Below are 23,420 nucleotides of genomic sequence, written 5' to 3' on the forward strand. Positions count from 1 at the left end.
TGGCGGGGCTGGCCCGTGCGCAGAAGGCCCGCGCGACGGCGGCGCGCCGCGCAACGCCTGCAAGATAAAGCACCGCTCCACTCCTTCCGCGCTCGCCACGCGAAGCTTTTTGGTCTAGGCTGACGTATGTTATTCGCTAACTTGCAGAATACTAAGAAGAAAAGCTTGACCGCTTTTTCCAAGTGTTGCCTGAAGATTAAAAGCACGGAATACTTGGTGTAAGTTACTTAGCCTCTGCAGGGCTTAAGTCTTGCGTTCTCAAGTGAGTGGCATCGTGCAAATGTTTGCGCCAACGTGTTTGCCACAATCCCCATAAAGAGCTTTTATGAGGAATTTTGTGACATTTTATTGTATCATTTCACTCTATTTCTTAGCTTTCTTTAAGACTTTCTAATTCTGCAGAATTTGGAGCTACCCTGCGCTTGTCACTGCTTTCAAATCAGACTTCTATCCCGCCAGGTATTTTCATGGTAACGTCACCTTGGTGGTCATAAGAATCAGTAAGTCATGAAAAGTGTCGTCGTTCTGCCACAGAATGCAAATACACAAAACTTACTGCAACTGCAAAAACAAAGGAACGCGCCTGTGCTTTAGCATGAAACCGGCTCCTGGAGCCTCGGGGCTGGAAAGTTCGCTTGTCATGTACAAGTAACGTGTCTCAACTACGGAAAGCGAAGAAAGCTGCTTTGATTTTTTTATGTAGCTTGTTTGCCTTGCAAGAGTAGATATTTTTATTTTATGGTGCAATTATGAAAATATGTTGGAAAACATTTCTGAAACACGGTTAAATCAGTACCATATTCAGAAGCTATCAGCTAACTTCAAGGCCACTTATGCAGTTTGATTGCAATTGATTAAAATATTTTACACAACCCCAAACAAACCTTAGGACCTTTGTGTTTCAAAGACTTTTTTTTTTTTTTAGCACTTTACCACTGGTCACGGTTTAGCGATCACTTACTGATATTGCATCATACATGTACTTTTTATTTTCCCAAGTTGTCTCTTACTGATCAGACTCACGGTTTCTTTTTGAAGTTAATTAAAGCCTTAGAAGAAAGGGAGAACTATCTGCAGCACTTTCAATACAGTGTTGCTACACAAACTTCTTGCTGAAAGACGAAAACAAAGCATGATGATAAACAGTTTTAAAAGCTTTAGAGTGAAGAAGGATGAACTTTGGAGTTGCCTACTCTACTGAAAGTTGTAAGTCCACCTGATGCTTTTGGTTGTACAGGAAAATACCTAACTGAGCAAATGGATAGTAGTAACAGAAAAGAGAAATTGAAGTTAGCAAGCACTAATTTAGATGTGAGACTGCAAGACCTTCTTGGAGCATTGGGTTATACCTAGAAGGTGTGCAAGGTTGGAAAGGGTGTCCCATTTAACTGGCTGCATTTGGCACCACTCTACTTCAGAACTCTAAAACAGATTTATCACAATAAGCAGAAAAGGAATTTCTACTCTTAGCTTTCTCAGTTGAAATCAGGCTGGAAGTACAGAAATTAAAAACACTCTTTCTAGGGATTTTCAGTGATAGTTTACGTCGTAAAAAACAAAAGCAAACTTCTATGAAAAGGCTAGCACCAGAGATAATAGCATAATGTTCAGAAAGTCTTTTCGGAATTGTTGTTAGTATTTATGTAGTGCAGTCAGTTAATCCAGATTTCACAGTAAATGAAAAATTTCACATCAACAGAGAAACAAATCCCTGACCCATAGAGCTTCCCCTCTAAAGGCTGAATATTCGTTAGAGAAAGCATATGTTGAGAAGTGTCTGAAGGTTAAAGGAACTAAGTTTAAAATAAAAGCAGGATAAAATAATTGGAAAGAGAAGTCAGATTTGATAGATATTTAAGAGGGTGAGCATAACATGCAAATATCTGTAAAGGCTACAACAGCACAAGCTGAAATGGCTGGCCTCTAGATAGGAGAACCAAATGGACTTTTGGAGATCTTTTCATGTCCTGGATGTTGGGTGTGAATAACAATAATCTGAGGTCTTCCTGTAGTATCTGGAGACTTACCAGAAGGGTGTTCAGGCTGGGCTGGCAGCAAGAACAGCCAAAGAGAAGAGTTCTCCAACCACTTCCTCAACATCCACCAATACCAGGGAATTTCCAGCGGGAAACTGCTCTCCATTCCCTATGAGATGATGGTACCTAGTCCAGAATTAAGGCCAAAAAGAGTACAGAAAACAGTTTGTGAAGAGTTTAGAAGCTGAAATTTGGTTTGAGAGGAAATTAAATTAGATGTGGACAGAACAGAAGAGCACCAGAAGGCAGAAACAGGCACTCCGTGCACAAGGTGGGTGGCAGAGGCAAAGTTTTTCTTAAGGCAACAGGAGAGAAAGAAACTGTAGCAACAGAAGTTTGAGTAAATGGGAGCCATGGCCTGCATTGGGGTGAAGTCTGCAATGACAGCGTTGATTTTGGGAAGATTTTGGGAAGGATAGGATAGCATTATGTAGAAGGCAATCCTCAAATGAAGGAGAGGGTCTTGCTCTCATTTAGTTCAGTGAGAGTTTTCCTACTGACTTGCACAGTGTGACAGTAGTCAACAGGTAGCCAGTTAGAACAGAAGGAAGGTGAGAATAACACAAAGTTTGCTTTACAAGATTGATTTTGAAGGTAGTATTCAAGAGGTGGGGAAGAAAGAATAAAGAAGTCTTGAGCCCATTTGCTGTGTGAACAAAGTGATGTATATGAAATGAAGGAAAAGTGTATGATAATAATAGACTTTTTACACCATGGGTATGGGTTTTTTTTTCTCATGACAGACTATGACAACCAGAAAATCAGTAAAATCACAGCATTGCAAGAGACTGGAAGCTTAACAGCAGAGGGGAGACAGTCAGCCTGCCCAAGTTGCATGGGTGTAATTGAAGGTCTGTTGTGCTACAGATTTAGGTCAAAATTGTGTGCACGTTCACAGTTGTACTAGTTTAACAAGAACACTGTATTTGTTTTTCATTCAGATGCAAAATAAGGAAGAAAACTATCAATGGCCCTAAGCACCTATATAATAAATGCTATTATGTTAATCCTTGGCAGCCTTAAGATCACTAGTCTCACAGGAAACCCAATAAGCTATCCAGCTGCTTTGTCACTTAGACACTTGATCATCTGTCAGCCATCCCAGAACTCCTTCCGTGAAGGAAGATGACTTTGGCAAAAGCCACCAGGAAAGAACCAAATTCAGTCTGTATCAAGATGAAAGTAGGGAAGACATATCCCTTCACACAGAGTACTCGCTTTCTTTTCCTCTTGTTTTCTAAGAAAAAAAATATACTCAGATTGAGCTGGTCTGTGCTTAGAGCTGCTTAAGATAGATTTGCTTAGCTGTTCGGATAACTTGGGAGGAAGGGTTGATCCCTTAGGCCAGTTAGAAGTTCATCTGTCATAGCTAACACTTAAATTCCACTTAGAAGCGGGTCAGTCAAGTACCATGTCCTTTGGAGGTGCTGCTGTGCTGCTGTGACAAACTGTATTCCTTTTGTGGATAGGATTGAAGTTTTCCATGTTGTCAACACTTTCTGAAACATTCCATTCACATTGTGGATTTACTTAATGAAAGACATTGATTAAAAAGCCTAATTAAAAAATTGCCTAAGGTCTACTTTAAGTATTTCAATAATTGACCATTTTCAGACAAACAGCTTTTCTTTTTCTACCTCCCCTACATTGAAGCCATAATGCCAAATCGGTAATATAATTATTTTGACAGGATCAGCCCATCAAAAAGACTGTCATTTGCCTCCTTTGCAAGAGCACGCCGAATGGAAAGCTGGATGGAAAATGACCACATTTTAGTCCTGACATGAAGTACAACATATGCTAAGGTAAGTTTGGTTATTTTCTTCCTGGATATTCCCCTGCTTGTTGCACAGAAGCAGTGGGCCAGCGGGACCCAGAGCATTTGCAAGCAGTGACAATAGGAGCTCAGTCGAAATATTTCGTGTTATTAAAAAAAGGGAAAAGTATCGCCTAGTGCCCAGATTCACTCTTTTGAACTTCCCGGAGAACATAAAGTTCTCAAGTGTGATTTTGTCTACCTCGTAGAGGTGTGACATGCTTGCAAAAAGTCAAAGCAGGAGAAAAGTTTGTGAGCCAAACATGAGTTTTTAGGATGACAATTAATATACATTTCTGTTGAACAGTCAGTGCAACTAGCCTAGCAGGGAAAAGCTTCAATTTTACTATCTTTGCCCACTGCTGCTTTGTTGAAATCCCTCTCTCAGAGGCTGAGGTTTCAGATCTCACTTTGGATTAATAGTTGCAATTCAGTTTCCCTGTCTCCAGTCCTAACATACTTCCTTCTGAACAGTAACAATCACAATCTGCAAGAGGTTATAAGCAGCTACCATACTTGAAAGAAAAGGTAAAATGTGGCAGGGACAGAGAGGAGGAAATGAAGCTCAAAAAGTTACCGTGCTTTACAGAAGTTCGACGATTACCTTCTCTAGCCAAGTCTCCTACAGCATAGTACCTTAGAGGTAATACGACATAAAACAAAGATCAAGTTTGATAAGCAATCCTCTTCTTTGCATATACCCTGTTCATATTGATCCTAATGTAAAAATTTGCCGACAACTCTGGAATGCAAACCACATTAAAGCTGTTGCCGAAATCTTCTGTGTATTGAACAGTAGGTAATCTGTCATTTAATTCAACTGTGCCAAGATTTCAAGCCATACTTACGCTAGCAATCTTGACAGACCCATAACTAAATATTATTGATTAGCCATCACTGTTTTTTATTGTTGTAACGCAGAAGGCTGTGCAGCCTTGCAGTTGGCCTTCCACACAGTCCATTGCAAGATATTATATTATTATTATATTGGCAAGTAGACATATCTTTATTGCAGGCACCCCCATGTGTTTTATATTTTTAATTCAAGGATATAAATCACAAGATCAGCATTGACACAGACTTATGAAGAGAAAGTCAAGAAAGAGGTGGAATAACTCTTTTTTTAAACCATACACTTAAAAGGATATCCCCTGTAGAAATAGTCTATCGCAAGGAAGACTCAAGACATAAAATAATGCTAAGAATCATTCTGGTAGGATTTTGAAGCCTTGCAACAAACAATATTATCTTTATCTAATGGGGTTTGTTACCCTATGTTTTGAACAGATGTTAAGAATTTATTTTCTAAACAACTTAAAATGGCAACGTCAGTTGTCAGCTGAAAAAAGATTTGCAAAGCCAGCAGATGGAGTAAAAGAACATTTCTTTTTTGCGGCATCTAGAAGTAGTTGGATGTTTGTAGGTCTTTATTTAAAAAACAAAACAAAACAAAACTGGAGCCAACTCTCCACCCCCAAGACCCAAAACAGAGATCCTTCAAATCTCATTTTGGTGCTGATTTCACATTCAGTCACTTCAACTGGATATGTTAACAGGGAAACTGCATCACATGGCCTTGGTTGTCTGAAATGGCTATCCTAGCTTCGGTATCATAATGATCTAGGTCAGAGGGGTTAAACTGCTTGACCTTGTGAGTTATTTACCAAAAGCTTCGTATGACTGAGAGTGGCAAAATCCATACCTCAGGGTATGGATCCATTTTACGTAAATGCAGGGCTTTGGAAGGTGTCAGGGGTGCGAGGTGACCACAGCTACTCACAGTCCAGCTGCCATGTGGTATGGTTGGTCAGGTGGTAAGTCCTGAGACAAGAGGCAGTATCAACTTCAGCAGCCCCCAATAACATCTTTCATCTCACAGCTGGGGCTTTCAGAATGCCTGGTAAAAGGCTTCGTGCTCCATGGCCAGTGCTGAGTTACTCAGCACAGATCTGACTAGGGATGCATGTTCAGAATTACTCAAAAACTACACAGAGCGCAAGCACTTCACTTAGGTCAAGGATAATCTTTGGTATGTTATACAAAACCCCATGCTTAACTCTACAAACCATACTTCTGTAACTTCAAGTTTGTTGGGACTACATGCCTGAAGTTTAGCACGTGCTTTGGCCTTTCCAATGGATTCAAATCCACAACTAAGCCTGCTGCCTAAGTCTTTTCCCCCATCACACTGAAGCTCTTGGCCACAGTTAAAGAACAGGAGCGCTCCTTCCCGGAGCCTTGTCTGTCTGCCAGTGGAGGTAATCAGTTTGTTTTTCAGGGGAAAGTGAATGTTACTGGTGCAAAATACGAGCTACCTTCTTCCCTTTCTTCATTAAGCGTGCCCAACCAAACATATCTATGATATATTCTGATTTAAGCCAGGAAGGAATTAAAGCTCCTGTTCTTGCCAAACGACTGAGTGCTTGCAGGCACAGATTCCTAAGAAATTATAATAGAGAAAGCATAATGCATTAGCAGAGTATTTGTGCATTCATTGGAAATGAATATGGATATAATTTAGTAAAGCTGATGTATGTGGAACTGTAAAACCAAGGACATAAAATGTAAACTTCCCTGTAAATATCAATTCAGTGTTTTGTGGTGGCGAAAAAAAGGCAAATGGAATATTGCAATGGAATTAAGAAGGGAACTGAAAACTAAACTGTCGCTGTATAAATCCCTACTACACCAATATTTAAGATATCGTATGGAGTTCTAGGCACTTGATTGCTAAAGAATATAGCAGAACTGTATTCTGCTATTGACATTTTAAGAACAGCAAGGTATGGGGTGGCTTCTGTCTGAGGAAATTAGAAAAACAGGACTGAGTATGATGAGGGGATAAGCTGGGTCTTAAAAAATAATATATAGGAAAAGGGAAATGGCAAACAAGTAGGGAACTTTATAGACAATAGGTTTAAAATAAACAACCAAAAAAACCTTCACATAATACATATGTTAAATTGTTGAACTCATTGCCACCGGATGTTGTAGAGGCCAAAACTATAAATGGGCTCAAAAAGCAATCAGACAAATCCTTAGAAGCAGGAATACCAGAAGCCATTAAGAGGTCCAGACCTTCTTGATGCCTGGCTCTTGCTGACTGTTGGTATATTTGAGGAAAGATCATACTAGGCCTGTTTCTTACTTGCTTTCGTTCTGCATCTGTTGTTGAGCACTGTAAGAGACAGTATGGCCATTCTTACATAACTTCCTTCTTCCATTATAAGCCATTCTTTCCTTACAATACATATTCCTTTAACATTTCAGTTTTGTGCTAAGAGTTTATACAGTTGGTCTTCAAATACAAAGAGGCTTGTTTAAAAGAAGCTGAGAGTTTATGTTAATAAAAGAGAGTTTATGTTAATAAACAAAACCTCAAAAATAGTTTAAATAGCACTTAATAAAGGCTATTTCATCCCATTACTTGGTAAAAGATACTAACTTTATCGAAAGAAGCACGTCTATTAGAGCTCTGACCGCTGGTTACAAATATTACAGTATTTTTTTATGAACTATCAGAGCCATGCATGCAAGAGAAAGGGTCAGAGAGAAATTTCAGTTCTGAGCTTGTTTTTGCAAGGATTTCCTATGCAGAGAACACATCGTTTGAGTGCTGGTGAGGCTCTGTAGTGCAGGATCTAAATTCTCAAATACAGGGAATACATTAGAACCACAGATATTTTTAGTCACTCTCGTGGAGAAACTCACTGGAAAGAAAGCACTGCAGTCTGAGACACGGGAAAGAATGAAGGTGAGGGCCAGTTTGGGAGCAGAGATTCTAGGTTTTACTCTACATTCACAGCAGGCTATTTTATGAGTCTCCACTTTACACATTATTTGCGGGGGGTCAATATGCAAATAGGAACTACTTCTTCTGAAGCTCAAGCTTTTAAAACTTGCTGAAAAGGAACTTCTGAAATCGTGCTCAACACCCACCATGTTATCTGCAGCCCAATATTATTTTTTTGAAGAATATAAACAGTCTTTTTGGAAGAAAAAAACAGATGGTTTCAAGGATATATACTGTGAGCGCACAATACATTTCTAGCGCAGCAATGTCATATTTGCGAAAGAGATTTTTAAATAAATGGAAGTTACCTAGAAATATCTTAGTATACACAAAACCCCAAACAAAAATGATTTTACCTTACTTGCTCAATTTTTATTTCTCGAATTTTCTTGCGGTTAATTTTTTTTCATACTCTTCTTTGGGCTAAACAGGACATACTCTTAGTGTAAAAAATTTGAAAAATAGTTTAAATAACATTCTTCAACATTAAAGACCTTTTTCATATGTCACGAAGAAACAAGAAAGGGTACAAGTGATTACTATTTAAATAAAAGCAGCTGGGTTTGTTTATGTCATGCAAGCTCTTTGGCCCTTCTCACTTTCCAAGATTTAGCAGCAGGGCCTCAAAAATAAATCTTTAATTACTAAGATTTAATTGCAATAATTCTTCAAAAGAGCTGAGCGTCTATTCATTCTAAAGTGCATGTTGATGATGTAATCTGATGGCTTCAAAAAAGGTGTTTGTTCATGAACTTCACAGCTCGACTACCTCAGTAGAACTAAAACGACTATCCTGGTGAACAGTAGTGAGATTCACTCGGTTCACCAAGTCTGGTGAAACACGTTTTGTGTAGGTCTCCGCTGTTAGAACTAGGGATGGAACTTGCGTGCTACGTCAGGGAACGCCTGTGCAGCTACTCTGCGACCAGCAAGCCAGCAATGACCCTTTTAACTCTGCTGCTTTCCACTTGATCCATACTAGTTCCTTTCAGCAGTGCTTTCTACAGGTAGCTTGGGTAGGCTATTGAAATCAGTTTCTCTCTTGTGATTTTTGGCTTATTTCAAGAAGTACTGTAGAATGCCTCTTTCTGCATGCATCCTGATGCCATGAAGCATTTATTTTAGTTTCTTTATAGCTATAGTTTCTTTTATACATTTTTTTTTACTGATAACTTAAATACCATTACATTTAAGCATTAGTAAGAAACATGATCTATCTATCTAAAACTGAATATAGCCCTGTCATGCTTCAAACATGCTCATACCGGAGCACGCAAAATAGGGCAAGTACTGTAGTACATGTAGTACTGTAGTACATGTAAAAGCATCTTATGTCCATAGACAAGCTCGTAAGTGAAGGAAACTTACTAGATAATTTCCACAGGAAAACTGTAAAAGAAAAAAAAAACCACACAAACCAACCTAGACGTGTACAACTTCTGAAAGCTAAACCCTAACATGCAGCAGTTAGATCATGAATAAATAATGGACAGCGTCAAATAAAAGTCTGAGAAAAATGTGATCTTGTTGAGGCTCGTTATGTATTCTAGCAAATGGTTTTCAGCAGTATGAAAATTTGAATAAACTTTAGAAAACTTCATTAATTGGTAATTAAAAGCGTTGTACCTATTTTCAACTTAAAATGTTGATTTTAGCCATGAATCCTCCCATCTATTTATGGTGAATAGGTTTCATCATAAATAGATGAAACCTATTCACTGGAGATTTCAGTGGGTGTGTAGACTCAGAGATTTATTTCTGTATACATTATTAGATCAGATTATAATTTAATTTGGTGCAGGCTGAAGAGATGAACATAATTTGCTGGAAAAGTACAGACAAATGTCACAAAATGTACGGTTAAGTCTCTGTAATCCAGTTACAGGTAGATTCAAAACCTAAAGCTACATTGTTTTTATTTTTAAGCAAATTAAATACTCTTAAGTACTAAGAAAAGGAGAAAAGTATATCAGATTCTGTACGCTTCTCTAAAAAACAATGCAAATATCCCTAATTAAAATAGCCCACTAGACAGTAGGATTTTGTTTTAAAGCTCTATTTTTTTTTTTTTTTTTTTTGTCACTGACATGGACACATTTTTGAGAATAACTAGCTGAAATATGAATTTAGATTTTATCAACAGCTTTTCTAGATTATTGTAATATTAAAAAACATCTCTAGTGTACTAAAAGTAGTGCAAACAATTAAAAGCCGAGTAGAGTTAATTTTTGTTTAATATATTTATTGTTTCTCCTCTCCCAACATTAGTTTTCTGAGATATAGGTATTCACAGAACTTTTCTTCCTCTCTGCTCAAAAATGAGGATGAAATCCTCATTTCATAGCCATTATCAGGATAATTATATCCTTCTGCTTCCTTCCCCTCCTCCCAAATGCTTATTTGATTGCAAGGTTTTCATAATTTCCAAGTTCTGACTGATAATATCAAACAGACAAAAAACAGCATTACACTGTTCATGTTTCTTTCCTCAGGATCAAGAACAAATATAGATTTTACATAGTAAACTACGTATTTGACATGAAGTTAAATGTCTTAGATGTCTTTGGAGAGAGGTGAATTGGGCCTTTTATCATGCTGAAGTTGGCTGGGATGTTATCCTCCCGTTTTATATATTCTAAATATTTTTAGATTCTAAAGAAAGTAGGAAAAGAAAATCATCCGTCACAAAACCCCTCCACAGAATTATTCCACATGTGTATCTGTTTCTTTAAAAAAAGAATATTACATCTTTCTAGTCTAGGAGCAAAGAATAAATCATTGTACTCATCGGTACTGCTCTTAAACTACATAAGCTTTTATCATTTTTGTAGAAATATTTCTGTGTTTTATATATGCATTAAGATACATACATATATTTGTTCAGGGAACTAACTGTTATATACTTACTGAAAATCCTATCTGCAAACCACAGTACAAAGATAAGACTAGTTCTATTTTTTTTTGGTCCTTGCTTTCCTTTATTTCAAAATTATCTTTAACTTCTGCTGATTCATTTCTAAAATGCAAAAGATCATTTAGGTCTATTTGTGTTCTTTATTAAGACTTTTTTTTAAACAAATATAGCATAGAGTGTTAGTCTTTATTTTGACTAGTTTAACATACAGTTCATTTACTTTGAAAGGAGTACTCTGTGATACAATATATTTGCTCTATTATTGTTGATCCGTTTAATTGTTAGTTTGCAGCGAGTCTTCTGGTAACCAGGCAAATTATCAAACTTCTGCTACAGTATATTAAAAACTACACAGACCTTAGAAAAAAATTTTTTTAAAAAAAGTTAATTTAGGATAAACTTTCATGTTGTAGCAAACAAGGTCAAGAGTCCCTTTAAGAAGGAGACTATTTCATTGCCTCCCAGTTTAGATTCTCCATAGACACGGTCCACAAATGAAATAGGAACCTGTTGAAACAAGCAAAACTATTTTAACATTGAAGACCTAAATAATCAGAAATTCTGTAAACAGACGTACACTCTTTGAACTTAGCATACTTAGAAGCGGAAGAGGGCAAGTACCAGATTTGATTCCTTTGTCTCCATTCTTCTGACCATTTGCCTTAGTGATGCCCCATAGCTGGAAAGCATTGAGGGTATTTGGCTTGATCACCTCTAAAGATGACCTAAAGGCATTACTGAGTGGCCGGATGACACACCAACCTGAACAAACTAGTCTCAATAGTGGCATAAGTGCACTAAAAGCCTAGGGGCTCAACATGAACTTTCATCAATTTCCTTTTTAGCTAAATTCAATACTTTTGAGTCAATGCCTCAAGAAGGCAAAACATCCCCTGCCACCACGAAAGAGCGTTCTGCTCAACCTCACCACTGGCTAGAAGACACATCCGAATATGGCAGTTAATGCATGTGGGTGTTTTACAAGCCATACCTACCTTTGCTGGTCTTCAACCATTTCATAGATTATTTATAGGATGTAAGATAATTTAAAACACTAATTTCGATTTTCTTAAGTGCTCATACTGTCCAGATTCACTCACTGCTCATAAAATGTTAGAAACATACTGCTTTTCAGTAACTTGAGCAAATACGTTGGCAGCTCATTCTGCCAATACTATATTAGAATATTCAAGAATTTCAGTATATTCTTGTGTGTGAAATTAAGACACTTCCGGGACTAGAATTAAAACAAACAAACAAAACTGCATTTGCAAAAGTCATTAAGAAATTGGCTGACCGTTCTGCTGGAAGTTTCACCTAGAAATCAGCTGGCAAGAGGAACACCCAAGAACACCACACCCTTGCAACTGTGCCAGGACTGAGGATTTCTCACAACTCTAAAGAGATCAGTCTATGGTAGAAGACAAGCCAGAGCATTTGGCAGTAAGAAAATACCTAGAAAGGCATGCAGATAGACTTAACAATGCCGCTGGCTTTCTTGGTAGGATCCCTTTGATAATCCCAATAAGCATCCTAACAGCTATGGAGAGCTTATCTAAGGGGCGTGGACAGAAATCACTGAAGACACACAGTGCAGGATGTCAAAAGTGACATCTTGCAACTAGTGACGAATGAACGGTCTATATCTATTCTGGTAAAAGGTATCTAGTCTTCCCCAGTACTGCAGTTAACGCCTTGTGTAGTTGCTGCACTTTGCCCTTCTTGCATAAGAGATTGTATCATTAGTCTTAAAAGAGGAATTTTCAGCCTTCAGTCAGAAGGCTTAGTCATGCACTAAGGTACACTTCACATGTGGTACATAAGTACAGCATTACAATACTGTTCAGGTATAGCTTGTTTCAGTTCATCTCATCACCCAGCTGTTTCTTTTAGATTGATAGGTGTCAACAACCTTCACTTTCAACGTTGCTTAAGAAATGCTTTACACTCGGACTGTATTTACACTTTAAATCTGCATAGAAGCTCCTTTTCTGCCAGTAAAGTTACAACTGCAGCACCTGCAAATCATGAATTATGCATGAACGTTTCTGGAATTTCAGTATTATCACTTTGGTAATTATAAAATAGCTAAGAATCCTAACTGTTGATCAGGACCTACAATACCAATGGATTTAAATGTAATGGAGAACTGTCCTGCCCTAGGAAGTTACAATATAGACAGTAAGTGGAGTAGTAAAAAGAAAGAATACAACAGTCTTATCTATAGGTACATTTCAGGAGTCTGAGCACTGTCAAGTTTGTTATAGATATTGCAAAGGAAATCTTAAAGGCAAGAGAGAACCAGAATAACGAAGCAACTTTTTGGATGTTGGAGAAAACTCCTGGCACATATGAGAAACCAAAAGAGAAGGCAATAAGGTGCTTCTTGGGAATGTTACAGATGAGCTGCGGAGGACAGCATAGCTGATCCATCACAGAACAGAGGTCATGTCTCAACAGTGACTTGGAGACATTAGGTCTAGTGAAGATCAAGCCTGTCCGGCTTTGAACCTGAAGACCTGAACCTGAAGGATCTTGTATTTGATGCCATGCAGCCAAAGACGGCATGCAAGAAAAGCAGTAGTGAGATCAAATAATAGGCAAAAAGTTATTTACAGCAGCACCCTGAAGAGGTATGAGCAAGACAAGATTGTATTTTTTTTTTTTTAAGCCAGAGAAGGGGATTTACTGTTTTCAGAATGTATGATAAATAAAAAGTTTTCTCATCCTAGGTTTCAGTATATGGATAAATAGACAGGTTAGGATTCAATTCAATAATGTTAAAAAAAGTAAAACAGGGATGCAATTGGATGTGAAGGCCAGAAAAATTTAAGGTCAGACCCAAGCTACAGGCAGGATACTGACGTTGCCCCAGGAGCAAAACAGGTAGAAGAAAAGAGCTTACTTTATTGTGTAGACATATTATATCCAGTGTTGATACAGAAATGCTGTATATAAAGTTTACAGAAAGAAGTACTAGCAACAGAGTTCTCTGACAATTCAGTCATGAAAGTGATTATGAAGAACTGGTTCTGAGATTTGGCTATAAAGAAAATTCCAGTGAATCATCTTTAAAGACATCAGCAAGAGTAATTCAATGAAATATGAAGGGAAGCAATCAGACTGCGGGGAGTCTGCGGGACAGAACTATTGTTTGGAGTTATTTAATGATTATATTCATATTCAAAGAGTTTAGAAGTGGAAAGGTGTGTTAGTTGGCAAGTTGGAGAAGAACAAAGAAACGAGTGACAGAGGACAGAATAAATCAGAAAGAGTCAGGTTACTGGAGACAGTAAAATGACTTGAGAAGAACTAGAGATATCTGTACATTAAGGGGGAAAGAAAAGACTCAGAGCAGGCTCATGGTATATTTTGACCTTTTTTTCTTCCTTTGAAGAGGCTGGTAGAATCTTATGCAGCTAAAGAAACAACAACAAGAAGAGGGAAGGATCCGAGAAGCATATTAGACATGGGGAATAAGTAAGTGGAACTGTAGAGCTGTCTTTCAGCTAAGTTGAAAGAAGTAGAGTTTGACAAGTGCAATTTCTTTAAGTTGTTTTGAAAATCCTGCTGCCTCTTGGAAGTGGTCAAAATTTTCTAGGCTTCCAGTAATCTGCATCTACATTTAAATGAAAACACAATACACGTATCAACACTTTTACTATACCTCTCCAATAGTATATCCTAACTGTCTAGCCCGAACAATCATCTCCATCTGGAAGACGTATCCTTTAGAAACACATTTTTCCATTAGTTTCTGTAAGACTTCTTTTCTGTATAACCTGTAAATGATTACAAAGAAATTGAAACCTGTGGCATAATTTTTGAGCTTCAGAGATCAAGATAGTACGTGCAGGAATCTTGTCTGTAATCACTTACTCATATCGTTACTACTTCAAAAAAAAAAAAAAACCAAAGTTGTAGGAACAACAGTTCTTGCAATTTAATGTACAATTTCTTACCTCCCGCAAAACAAATTTCGTAGTCCTCAACAAAAGTCTGCTCTTACTCTATCTTTTTGTTTAACAGTTTCTTGATCTCTAATAAGCTTTATGCCTTGCAAACCAGATCCATACCTGAAACTCCCAGTTAAGTCTGATGCACCTGGTCTCAGCAAAACTTGAGTTATAAAATTGGCACCACGACTGTGAAAGGAAACACGAACGTCAGAATTACTCAGTACACAATTCAGAAGGATCAAGCAGTTTCTGGGAAATAAGTAATTATCATCATTCTAGCCAAAAAAGAAAGCTTCTATTGCTTGTTACGAAACAATTATATTCCTAATATGTTCCCACTACTAGATTTGATTCATGAATGCTCATCTTAAAGGAAAATCCCAACATTTTGTTTTGCAAAGGTAGACAATTACATAGATTAGTGAACTTCTCTATGAAGGAAAAAACAGACAGATAAACACATGATAGAAAACAGATTTATAATCTGGTTCCTTATGGCAGAATAATCAGTACGACTACACACTGTATTACCACACAAATGAAATACACTTGGCAAAAGTCAAACATTTTCCTCCTGACTAATATTCACTGTAAGGAGAGAATAAAAATGCTTGCTGGACAAACATTAGACTCGGATTTAGAAGAGGTAGGTTCAATTCTGGTTTAGGGTGCTTCTATAGAATTGTAAGGATAAGCTTCACTGATATTTTTGTGAGACTGAAAAGCCAGTTACGACTCTTGCTGAGGACTATGTAGTGTGCTGATACGATGTACCTGTGTTTCACATTGTAGGGTATGATGTAAAAGGATTTCTCTGTAATGTCCCTTTAGCTCTCCTCTTCCTTTCTGGGGGGAATGTATATTCTATTTAGATTCACAAAAAGACAAACACTTATTCTAGCCATTAAAAAAAAAAAATTCAACTCTAAATGCAATCTCTCTGATACCGTCTCCAGATCAGACTGATAAAACAGCATATGCTCCTAATTCTTTTCATTAAGAAAAAAAAATTAGCATTATCTTAATGCCTGTTTTCTTAAATCAGGTGTAAAAGAGAAAAGATTCTATGCAGAAGAAAGTTGCTGATTACAGGCCCTTACAGCTTTTGACGAGGTAAACCTGAGTTACTAGCCTCCATATGCTTATATAACTTTGACATAACATTTTGTCTCTTTGCTTTTGGGTGAAACCTTTCCTTGTGCTCATTGTAAATGTTTTCCACCAAGGTCTAAGTAATAATTGATTGAGATCGATGATGCCAGGTAATTCTTAATTCATGACAAATCATAGTGTCAACAAAAGAGTACTGCAAGTGATTTACTGCTGAGAGAAAAGGCCATTACAATTTTTAAATCTAACTAAGCATGTCTTTAAACTTGGGAAAAGTCTCAGCTCATATTCTTTTTATGATGAAGCAAAACAACTGTCCCAAACTGATGCAGCGCAGATTTGCCCACTGTTATACCCAATTTCACCAAACTGGTTATATCATTAAGTTATTTCTTGATGTTTCTTTAACTGAAGAATTTGCAAATCATTCATGCTTCTCTTGTATTATTTAATATATTTTTGCAATAATAAGTACTATTCACTAAAGATTTTGTTCAGCTCACACAGAATGGCAATTCAGACACCTGTAACAGTCCTAGAGGTGGACTGTGAGCTATTGTTTGATTCTGCATTTGAAAGCCTTGAAAACTTCTAAACAACAAATTTACTGGAAATACCTAGAAAAATACTAACCTGATTAATTTTCTTTTCAAATCCCAGCCATACACTCCTCCATTTCCTTTATATCTTGTTCCAGATACAATATCAAAATTGCCTTCTTTCTGCTTTCTAGAAGGAGTTGGTTTTATTAGAGGAAAAAAAAAAGCAGGAGGACTATTTGTAAGAAGTTAGTACAAATTTCAAACAAGAACAATCACTGCATTAATAGAAAATCTATACTGTACAACCTTTAAAAAAATAAGTACAGAAGAAGGGACGAAAGCAACAGTTATGATGGTTATAAGCATCATGCATTTAAAAACCTGTGCATTCCTCTCTTCTTATGAAGAACTATTTTAGAGTGTCTCATGATTTTCTTTTACCAACTATGTCATCGAATTTCAGACATTGCTTCATAAATAATTTATATAGACCTACTTAGGTATTTTTAAAGCCAAAAAAGCAGTCTCTCTAGTATAAAATAAAGGTTTTAAATATAAATATATTTATAACCGTTATAACCATTATATTTATAAATATAAATATATTTAAATATAATGGTTATAAATAAAGGTTTTAAATATTTAATAGTTTTAAATATAGATTTAAATATTTAATTTACACAAACCCGAACTAATGAAAAATAACAAGCCTAGAAGTATCCTTACTCCACACCATGCCTAACTGCTGCAGAACTTTACCTAAAAATTTTAGATCTCCATTACTATTTAGCAAGGAAGTTGAAAATTATGCACACTGCTACCCTTAGCCTCGAGAGTAGTGCCTCTTGATTGTTTCTCGCAAATTGAAACGTTACAGAGAGAGAAAGGCAAGAGATAGATGGAAGGGAGAGAAACGTTTCATCGTTAAACGACGACTTTGTATTATCCTGCAGTTATATACTTACATTATCTTACATTAATTACCTTAATGCTAAAATAGAATTTTTAAAAATCAATTATTTGAGTACAATCCAGCTTGAGTCTTTAATTAACCTTAAAGTATGCTCTTACTTTTTAAATAACTGCATTTGGAGTTTTATGTCTCTTATTTTTCACTTATTCTCCACATAAAATCTTTACCTCTTAGAAATAAAGAGACGTGTAGTAGTGTTTTCAACAGGTAGGCCTGTAGAAATCAAGACCTCTCCCTCTTTTGCATCATTGTCCATTAGAAAAACCCTCAAACTGAATTCCACGTTCACTTATACCTATAAAACCTCCTTGATTTTAATTATTTTGCAAAGTACTTTAAACGTTTTGGCTTACAACAGAGATGAATCCAACCTGTTTTTCAATCCTAGAAATTAGCAGGAATAAAAAGCAGTTTAGAAAAAAATATTTTCTTTACTCATTCAATCAATATCCCTACACGCACACATGAAGAGGCCATTAGGATTAGAAGATGCCATTTACATATACACTTTTGAAAGCAAAACAACCATTAAAGGAGGAACAGAAGTACTTTACCACGCATACCGTTTGTTTCTTTAAACTTGGGGAACTTAGCTTAAGTTAGGAACTAACACATTCTGGATTATTTTGGGACAAATCTAATGAGGTCCAATTACTTCTATTTGAATTCTTGCCTTGCCGGTTTTCTTACTGCAGTTAAATAGCTATACAATAATATAAAGCTTTCAAATGTTACTACAAAATGATAAGCGCTCAGAAGTCATTCGTGTACAGAATTGGCACCCACCTGATAAACTCTGCAATAAATTTTGGCTGAAATAGAAGGAAAACAGATGAGAAAAGAGAAGGCAGGGGAAATCAATGAAAATTTAATTGTAACAATTTAAAAATACAGTACATAAAATACACACATACATGGTGAGAAAGATCAGCATCCATAATAACAATAAAATTCCCAGTGGCGTGCTTCATTCCATGAATATAAGCAGTGCCTAATGAAAACAGTATAGAAATAATTTGCATCACTATTTTAACTTATACAGTCTTCTAGCCAGTCTTCACTTTTATTCAGAAATCTCTAAATTATACTAAAAAAGGATTAACTAAATACTTCTACTTTTAAAATGATGTATCAATTATCAAATATTAAAATTGCTTTTCCTTTCCCCTATAATTTCAGCACTAGATTGTATAAGTGTAAGCCTTGGCAAGCCCTACTCCAACAGAAATAACCAGAGAAACATGACTTAATAAATGGGTCACTATTTGAAATAACATTTTCAGTAGTGGCATGGGCACTAAGGAGCCAAATAAAACTGGGAATAGGACACAGGCAACAAAATAATGTCCATAAATAATGGACAAAATTAACATGTCCATAACGTTCATGGACATCTAAGAAAAAATTGCTTTCTAGACTCAAGATTTACTATTAGTAGCATTCAGTACTGTGGTTTGTTCTCCTGGACACCACGAATGACATTCTGGCACCTAATCGGGAGTGTCTTTTTTTCTTACTTTAACTTTTGTTCTGTTCTATTTATCTCGTATGAACTGGTGTAGCTATCTCAAAAGAGCTGGAACAAGTTTTGCTATTACAATTCTCCTCAATAATGCCAATTTATGGTTCGAGTCCTGCTGTCCAAAGATGACACTGCTTCCAGGGACACTACGGCAGCATAACAGAGATTAAAAACTGCCATATACTCTTCATTAATCCAAATTATTTTTGAGTCTTTCTGTTATCTTTATAAAGAATAGATGGAACTGAAAATAAAATTCTTGCAGCTGATGTCTTTAGCAGGCATTGACTCAGGAATTAAACTGCTGGTTAATGAACATCCTGTCTTTCCTTTCTTTCCCATTTTTTTGGCAAAATTATATACTGAGTGTCAAAAATCCATGTATTGCATTTGATTAGTAGATATGGTGCATAAAAAAATTAAATTCAGTCAGTCTTAATCAGTAACACTGGTCTGAAATTAGGACAAAGGATCAAAAGTAAGGTCAGGATAAAAATTAGGAAAAAAAAAAAAAGAGAGATGTCAGCTCTTTAGAATTCCTTAAGCAAATGACAGATGCAGAAAAAACAGAGAAAGGTGAATTTAAATAGAGAACTGAATATCAGTAGTAGAATATCACGTGGACTGCTTAGTGGATTGGCACATTAATCACTTCCTGTAGAGAAGGTAGTTAGCTGCAGTACTCGCTGTACAAGACGCCTCAAATATTTTACTGGCTTATGGAAGTGGGAGTTGCCAAGGCACTTACTAAGGAAGGCAGATACTGATTTCTGACAAATGAAGTAAGATATTACAGTTTATCATTTCCTCCATTTCCATCATAAGAGAAGAGAATTACAGATGTGAGACATGAATCTTAATGACTGAAATGTCTCTACTTTATTTTAAGATAATTTCCTTTTAACTTCTTAAAACGTTTGACTGCCTTGGGTATTTACTTTTTTAAAAAGCAAAAAATGACAGACTTGATTTACGGCAAGAGAGCTACAGAATTGCAGACCTGCATCATTCCATAAGAATTTTATGATTGATCTTAGTGGTACAAGATTGGCCCCCAAATTAGCGAGAGCTTCGGAAACAAAAATGAGTAACTTTTGCAATGTGCTTCAAAGCCTTCAATTTACATGTTAGCTAATAGGTGAGACAATACTTGGTAGTTAAAGTACTGGACATTTGTTTCAAATTTAATTTTGTTTAACTGTATTTGCAGTTCATGTTGTAATTGGGCAACTGTAAAGAGTTTTATCCAAATAATGACAAAAAAAGAGCCCTAGGCCTTGGAGACTGCAAAAAACTATGGTCCAATTTTGCAGGGTCCTGCTTATAGGTAGATTTCACAGAAAGCACTGCTGTCTTCTCTGGGTCAGTGGTCCTTACACAAAAATAGCAGTTACCATTGCAGAAGTTACATGCTGTCTTAATCTAGGCCCCTGATTCTGTCATCAGTATGAGATGTAGAGAGGCAGCAGGATGTTAACAGCAAAGCATAGTTGTACAGAATCCCAGTGACCACAGTATGCAGATTTGAAGTTGTGGGAAACTTGCTATAAATTCACTATGATTTTTATGTGTGTAGTTTTTAAGTTTGCTTATAAAAATTGGACGAAAACATATCTCTAATTGTGGGCTTTACTATGATTCTTCTTGAACTTTATACACTAAAATCAAACAAAGAGTACAGATTTTTTTTTAAACTATAAACAAGCAGTTAATAAGTACTTACCCAGGCCCAGCTTTTTTGCTCGGGGTCTTAGAAGCTGCAGGATATAGTAAAATATACATGTATTACTTACAATACAGTTTTTAATTACTTTTTGTGACATTCTATACTGTCAAGGTATAAAAAATATTTTAAAAGATCATTTTTATTTTTAAATATATAGATAATGCATACAAATTTATCTGACAAAATACAGGAGCAATAAATACATTATATTAAATAGGAATTTAATCAAATCATATTAGAAATAAATTCCTTCTAAGCTTTATTTAGTGGTTGTGCAGTTAAAAAAAAAAATTAACTACCATCTTGCATATTTAGCATTTGGCAAAGAGAGAGTGGATATTTCAATCTAAATAAATAATAAAAACATAAATCTTTGCTTCTTTTTCGCAAGCAATTTTTTAGACTTCTCGCTTTTAAATCTTCACTAATTTTGATGCATTATCAGAGAGATCGTAACTACTGCAATGAAAGTCAGAGAAGGACAAGGATATGAAAGAGTTAGCAATCATTAATGCTTCTACTGATTTTTCATTTTGGTTTCTGATCCCCTCTCCCCCTATATTTTTCTTTAATAAATAGTCATATTTGAACATTTATAAGAAATTGGTTTGATTCCTCATCTACTTCCCTGAACACGTTGCCCTCTTATCAAGTTAACTACATACCATGTTGAGTAAGTATAATTTAGTAAGAACGAACCACATGAAGTTATTTAAATGCAGATCCCTGAGCACAAATCAGAGCAATGATTCTGCTTACTGCCTATAGGTAATTTCAGGAAAGACGGAAAATTGACCTAATGAGAAATCAGATCTGTTTTTTTTCAGACTTCTGCAGTAATATTGGCACGGGCTACACGTTGGCCTGTGCCTACACGTAATTCCACTTAAGTGTGCTAGACTCTACAACGCTGCAGGGGTTGGTACACAGATTAGACTGCCAAATTCAGCCATTAAGCAGCGAGGAAAGTTTAGCTAACCATCTTAAGCTTCCCTATTACTAAAAAGATAAAGACTCCAAAACTTTGTATCTATATTGTTCCTTAAAGTGATCTTCATAAATACTACTTAATTCACAAGTGCTATTTTAAAAGTTACAATTACACAGTAATGGATTAGAAAGAAAAGTCTGACACTGTTTACAGGACAAACCTCTGTCAAGCTGAACTTCTGGTTTTCATACTGTTCTGTAATAATACTTTTATTGTCAAAAAGGAATAGCTTTAAAGAATAAGGAAATGACAGTATCTTGTTATACGTTATTGATTGTTCTGTATTAACGTACACAATAGAAAATAGTCCTGTTCTTGAGAAAATAGTCCTGTTCTTGAGAAATAAAACCAAACATATTAAAAATAAATCACAAGACCACACTAGCTTTCATCTTTCTAATTTTCCTCCTATTCCTACAGCCACAGAAATTGAAATTCAACTTCCTCAAAACCTCATCTTTCCCTCAGGCATGCACAAAGTTTACATGTGGCTGAAGTGGCATGCAGACCTTAAATAACTTGCCTAAGGGTATAAAGAAATTCAGTATAGAAACTAGGGATTCTGGTTCCAGTCCTCTAATGATTTCAAGTACTTTCCCGTACAATAAAAATAAAAACCAAACAAAATACGCAACTCACTATTTTATCTGGTCCATATATCTTGACCAATTGTTCAGCAACTTCCTGTGTCCCATCAGGGCTTCCATCATCTATGATTATAACTTCAAAGTTGTATCCACTGAAATGAGAATTATTTTTTAATGAATACGTGGAAAAAATAATTTCACTGGCTGTGCCATTCTCTAAGTCACAAAACAAGAGAACAAAATATTAAGTGATTTTCTGACAGAGATACATGCTACAGTTATTCAAAACATGATTCAGTATCACTGTTTCACACAAGTCTCAAGCTGCAATTGCCTTACAATAAATTGCAGCAATACAAACTTCATCATTATCCCACATACAGCATTCATTTCCTTGTGATTGCGAGAGATGAAAAGCTAAAACTGTCTCTGCTCTGTCATCTGGCAACACTTTCTCCAGGTACAGATGCAGAATGGATTACCACGAGTGCAAGACCTTTGATTAGAGTAATTTCATCTCCCAAACTAATCTCAGTGAAAAGCTCTGCCCTTCACAGCTACAGGTCAGATATCATTGACTATATACTCTCCATCACTGACAGAAAAATGTCACGTATTTCACAGCACGGATAACTTTACTGCCTTCCTAGGTTAGCACATCATTGGACAGTCTTATGAGTATAAACGGACTAGTTCTATAAATAACTTCCATAATTTTTTCAGATGCGTCAACGCTTCAAGCAGGAAGGCTTCCTAAATTCTTCTAAGCCTGTTTCTTGCCGCCGTCATGAAGTCGTTCGTGGGGGAAGCGGCCGCTTTCCGTGCCGATCCGTCCGGGACCCGCCGCGCTGCTGGGGCGCACCGCGTTTTCAGCGGCAGGGTGCCGAGGCCGCGGACAGCGGCGCGGCTGCTCGCCAGCGGCCCCCGCCCGTTCTCCCTCCCGAGCGCGCCCGTCTCAGCGGCGACCCCCGGCGGCACCCGATCCGCGCCCCACCCCGGCTCCCGAAGTACCGGTTCTCCTCCCCAGGAGGGCCCCGCTTTGGCAGCCAGGGGCTGGGCCGCCGCCAGCGGCGAGCGGGGTCCCGCTGACCTCGGGCCCGAGACCGGAGCCGGCCCGCCGCGGCCTTGCGCCGCCCGCCTCGGCGGGGGCGGGAGCGGGAGCGGGGCCGGGGCTCCCCGCGGGGCGGCCCGGTACCTCGTCTCGAAGCTGCGCGCCAGGAGCCAGACGACGAGCGGCAGGTTCTCGCGCTCGTTGTAGGTGGGCAACAGCACCGAGACCTTGTCGTCGCCGGCGGCAGCAGCAGCCATGGCGGCGCCCGCGACACCGGAACCGGCGCGGCGACGGGCGGGGCGGGGCGGCGGCCAATCAGCGCGCGCGCGCATGCGCGGGGTGGCCGGCACCGTGGCGAGCCCCCTTCCCCTCCCTCCCGCCGCCCGGGCGGAAGCGGAAG

The 23,420-nt window shown here is 37.4% G+C and overlaps 1 protein-coding gene and 1 long non-coding RNA gene across 2 annotated transcripts; one reads left to right on the plus strand and one right to left on the minus strand.

The window, feature by feature from the left end:
- The first annotated feature begins 138 nt into the window (after nucleotides 1-138).
- On the plus strand, nucleotides 139-14,220 carry LOC138061459 (uncharacterized). Its single transcript, XR_011135225.1, has 3 exons — nucleotides 139-2,887; nucleotides 3,727-3,841; nucleotides 13,957-14,220. It is a non-coding gene; the product is annotated as an uncharacterized lncRNA (long non-coding RNA).
- DPM1 (dolichyl-phosphate mannosyltransferase subunit 1, catalytic) lies at nucleotides 10,727-23,405 on the minus strand. The gene is made up of 9 exons (XM_068911901.1): nucleotides 23,165-23,405; nucleotides 22,022-22,121; nucleotides 20,389-20,422; nucleotides 18,058-18,134; nucleotides 17,930-17,955; nucleotides 16,262-16,357; nucleotides 14,636-14,704; nucleotides 14,227-14,341; nucleotides 10,727-11,066 (listed from the first exon to the last, which is right to left on the minus strand). The coding sequence occupies exons 1-9, from the start codon at nucleotides 23,350-23,352 to the stop codon at nucleotides 10,962-10,964; spliced, it is 810 nt and encodes a 269-aa protein (XP_068768002.1). The 5' UTR covers nucleotides 23,353-23,405; the 3' UTR covers nucleotides 10,727-10,961.
- Nucleotides 23,406-23,420: the final 15 nt, after the last annotated feature.

The sequence above is a fragment of the Struthio camelus genome, chromosome 18, assembly GCF_040807025.1.
Source record: "Struthio camelus isolate bStrCam1 chromosome 18, bStrCam1.hap1, whole genome shotgun sequence".
Lineage (NCBI taxonomy): Eukaryota > Metazoa > Chordata > Aves > Struthioniformes > Struthionidae > Struthio > Struthio camelus.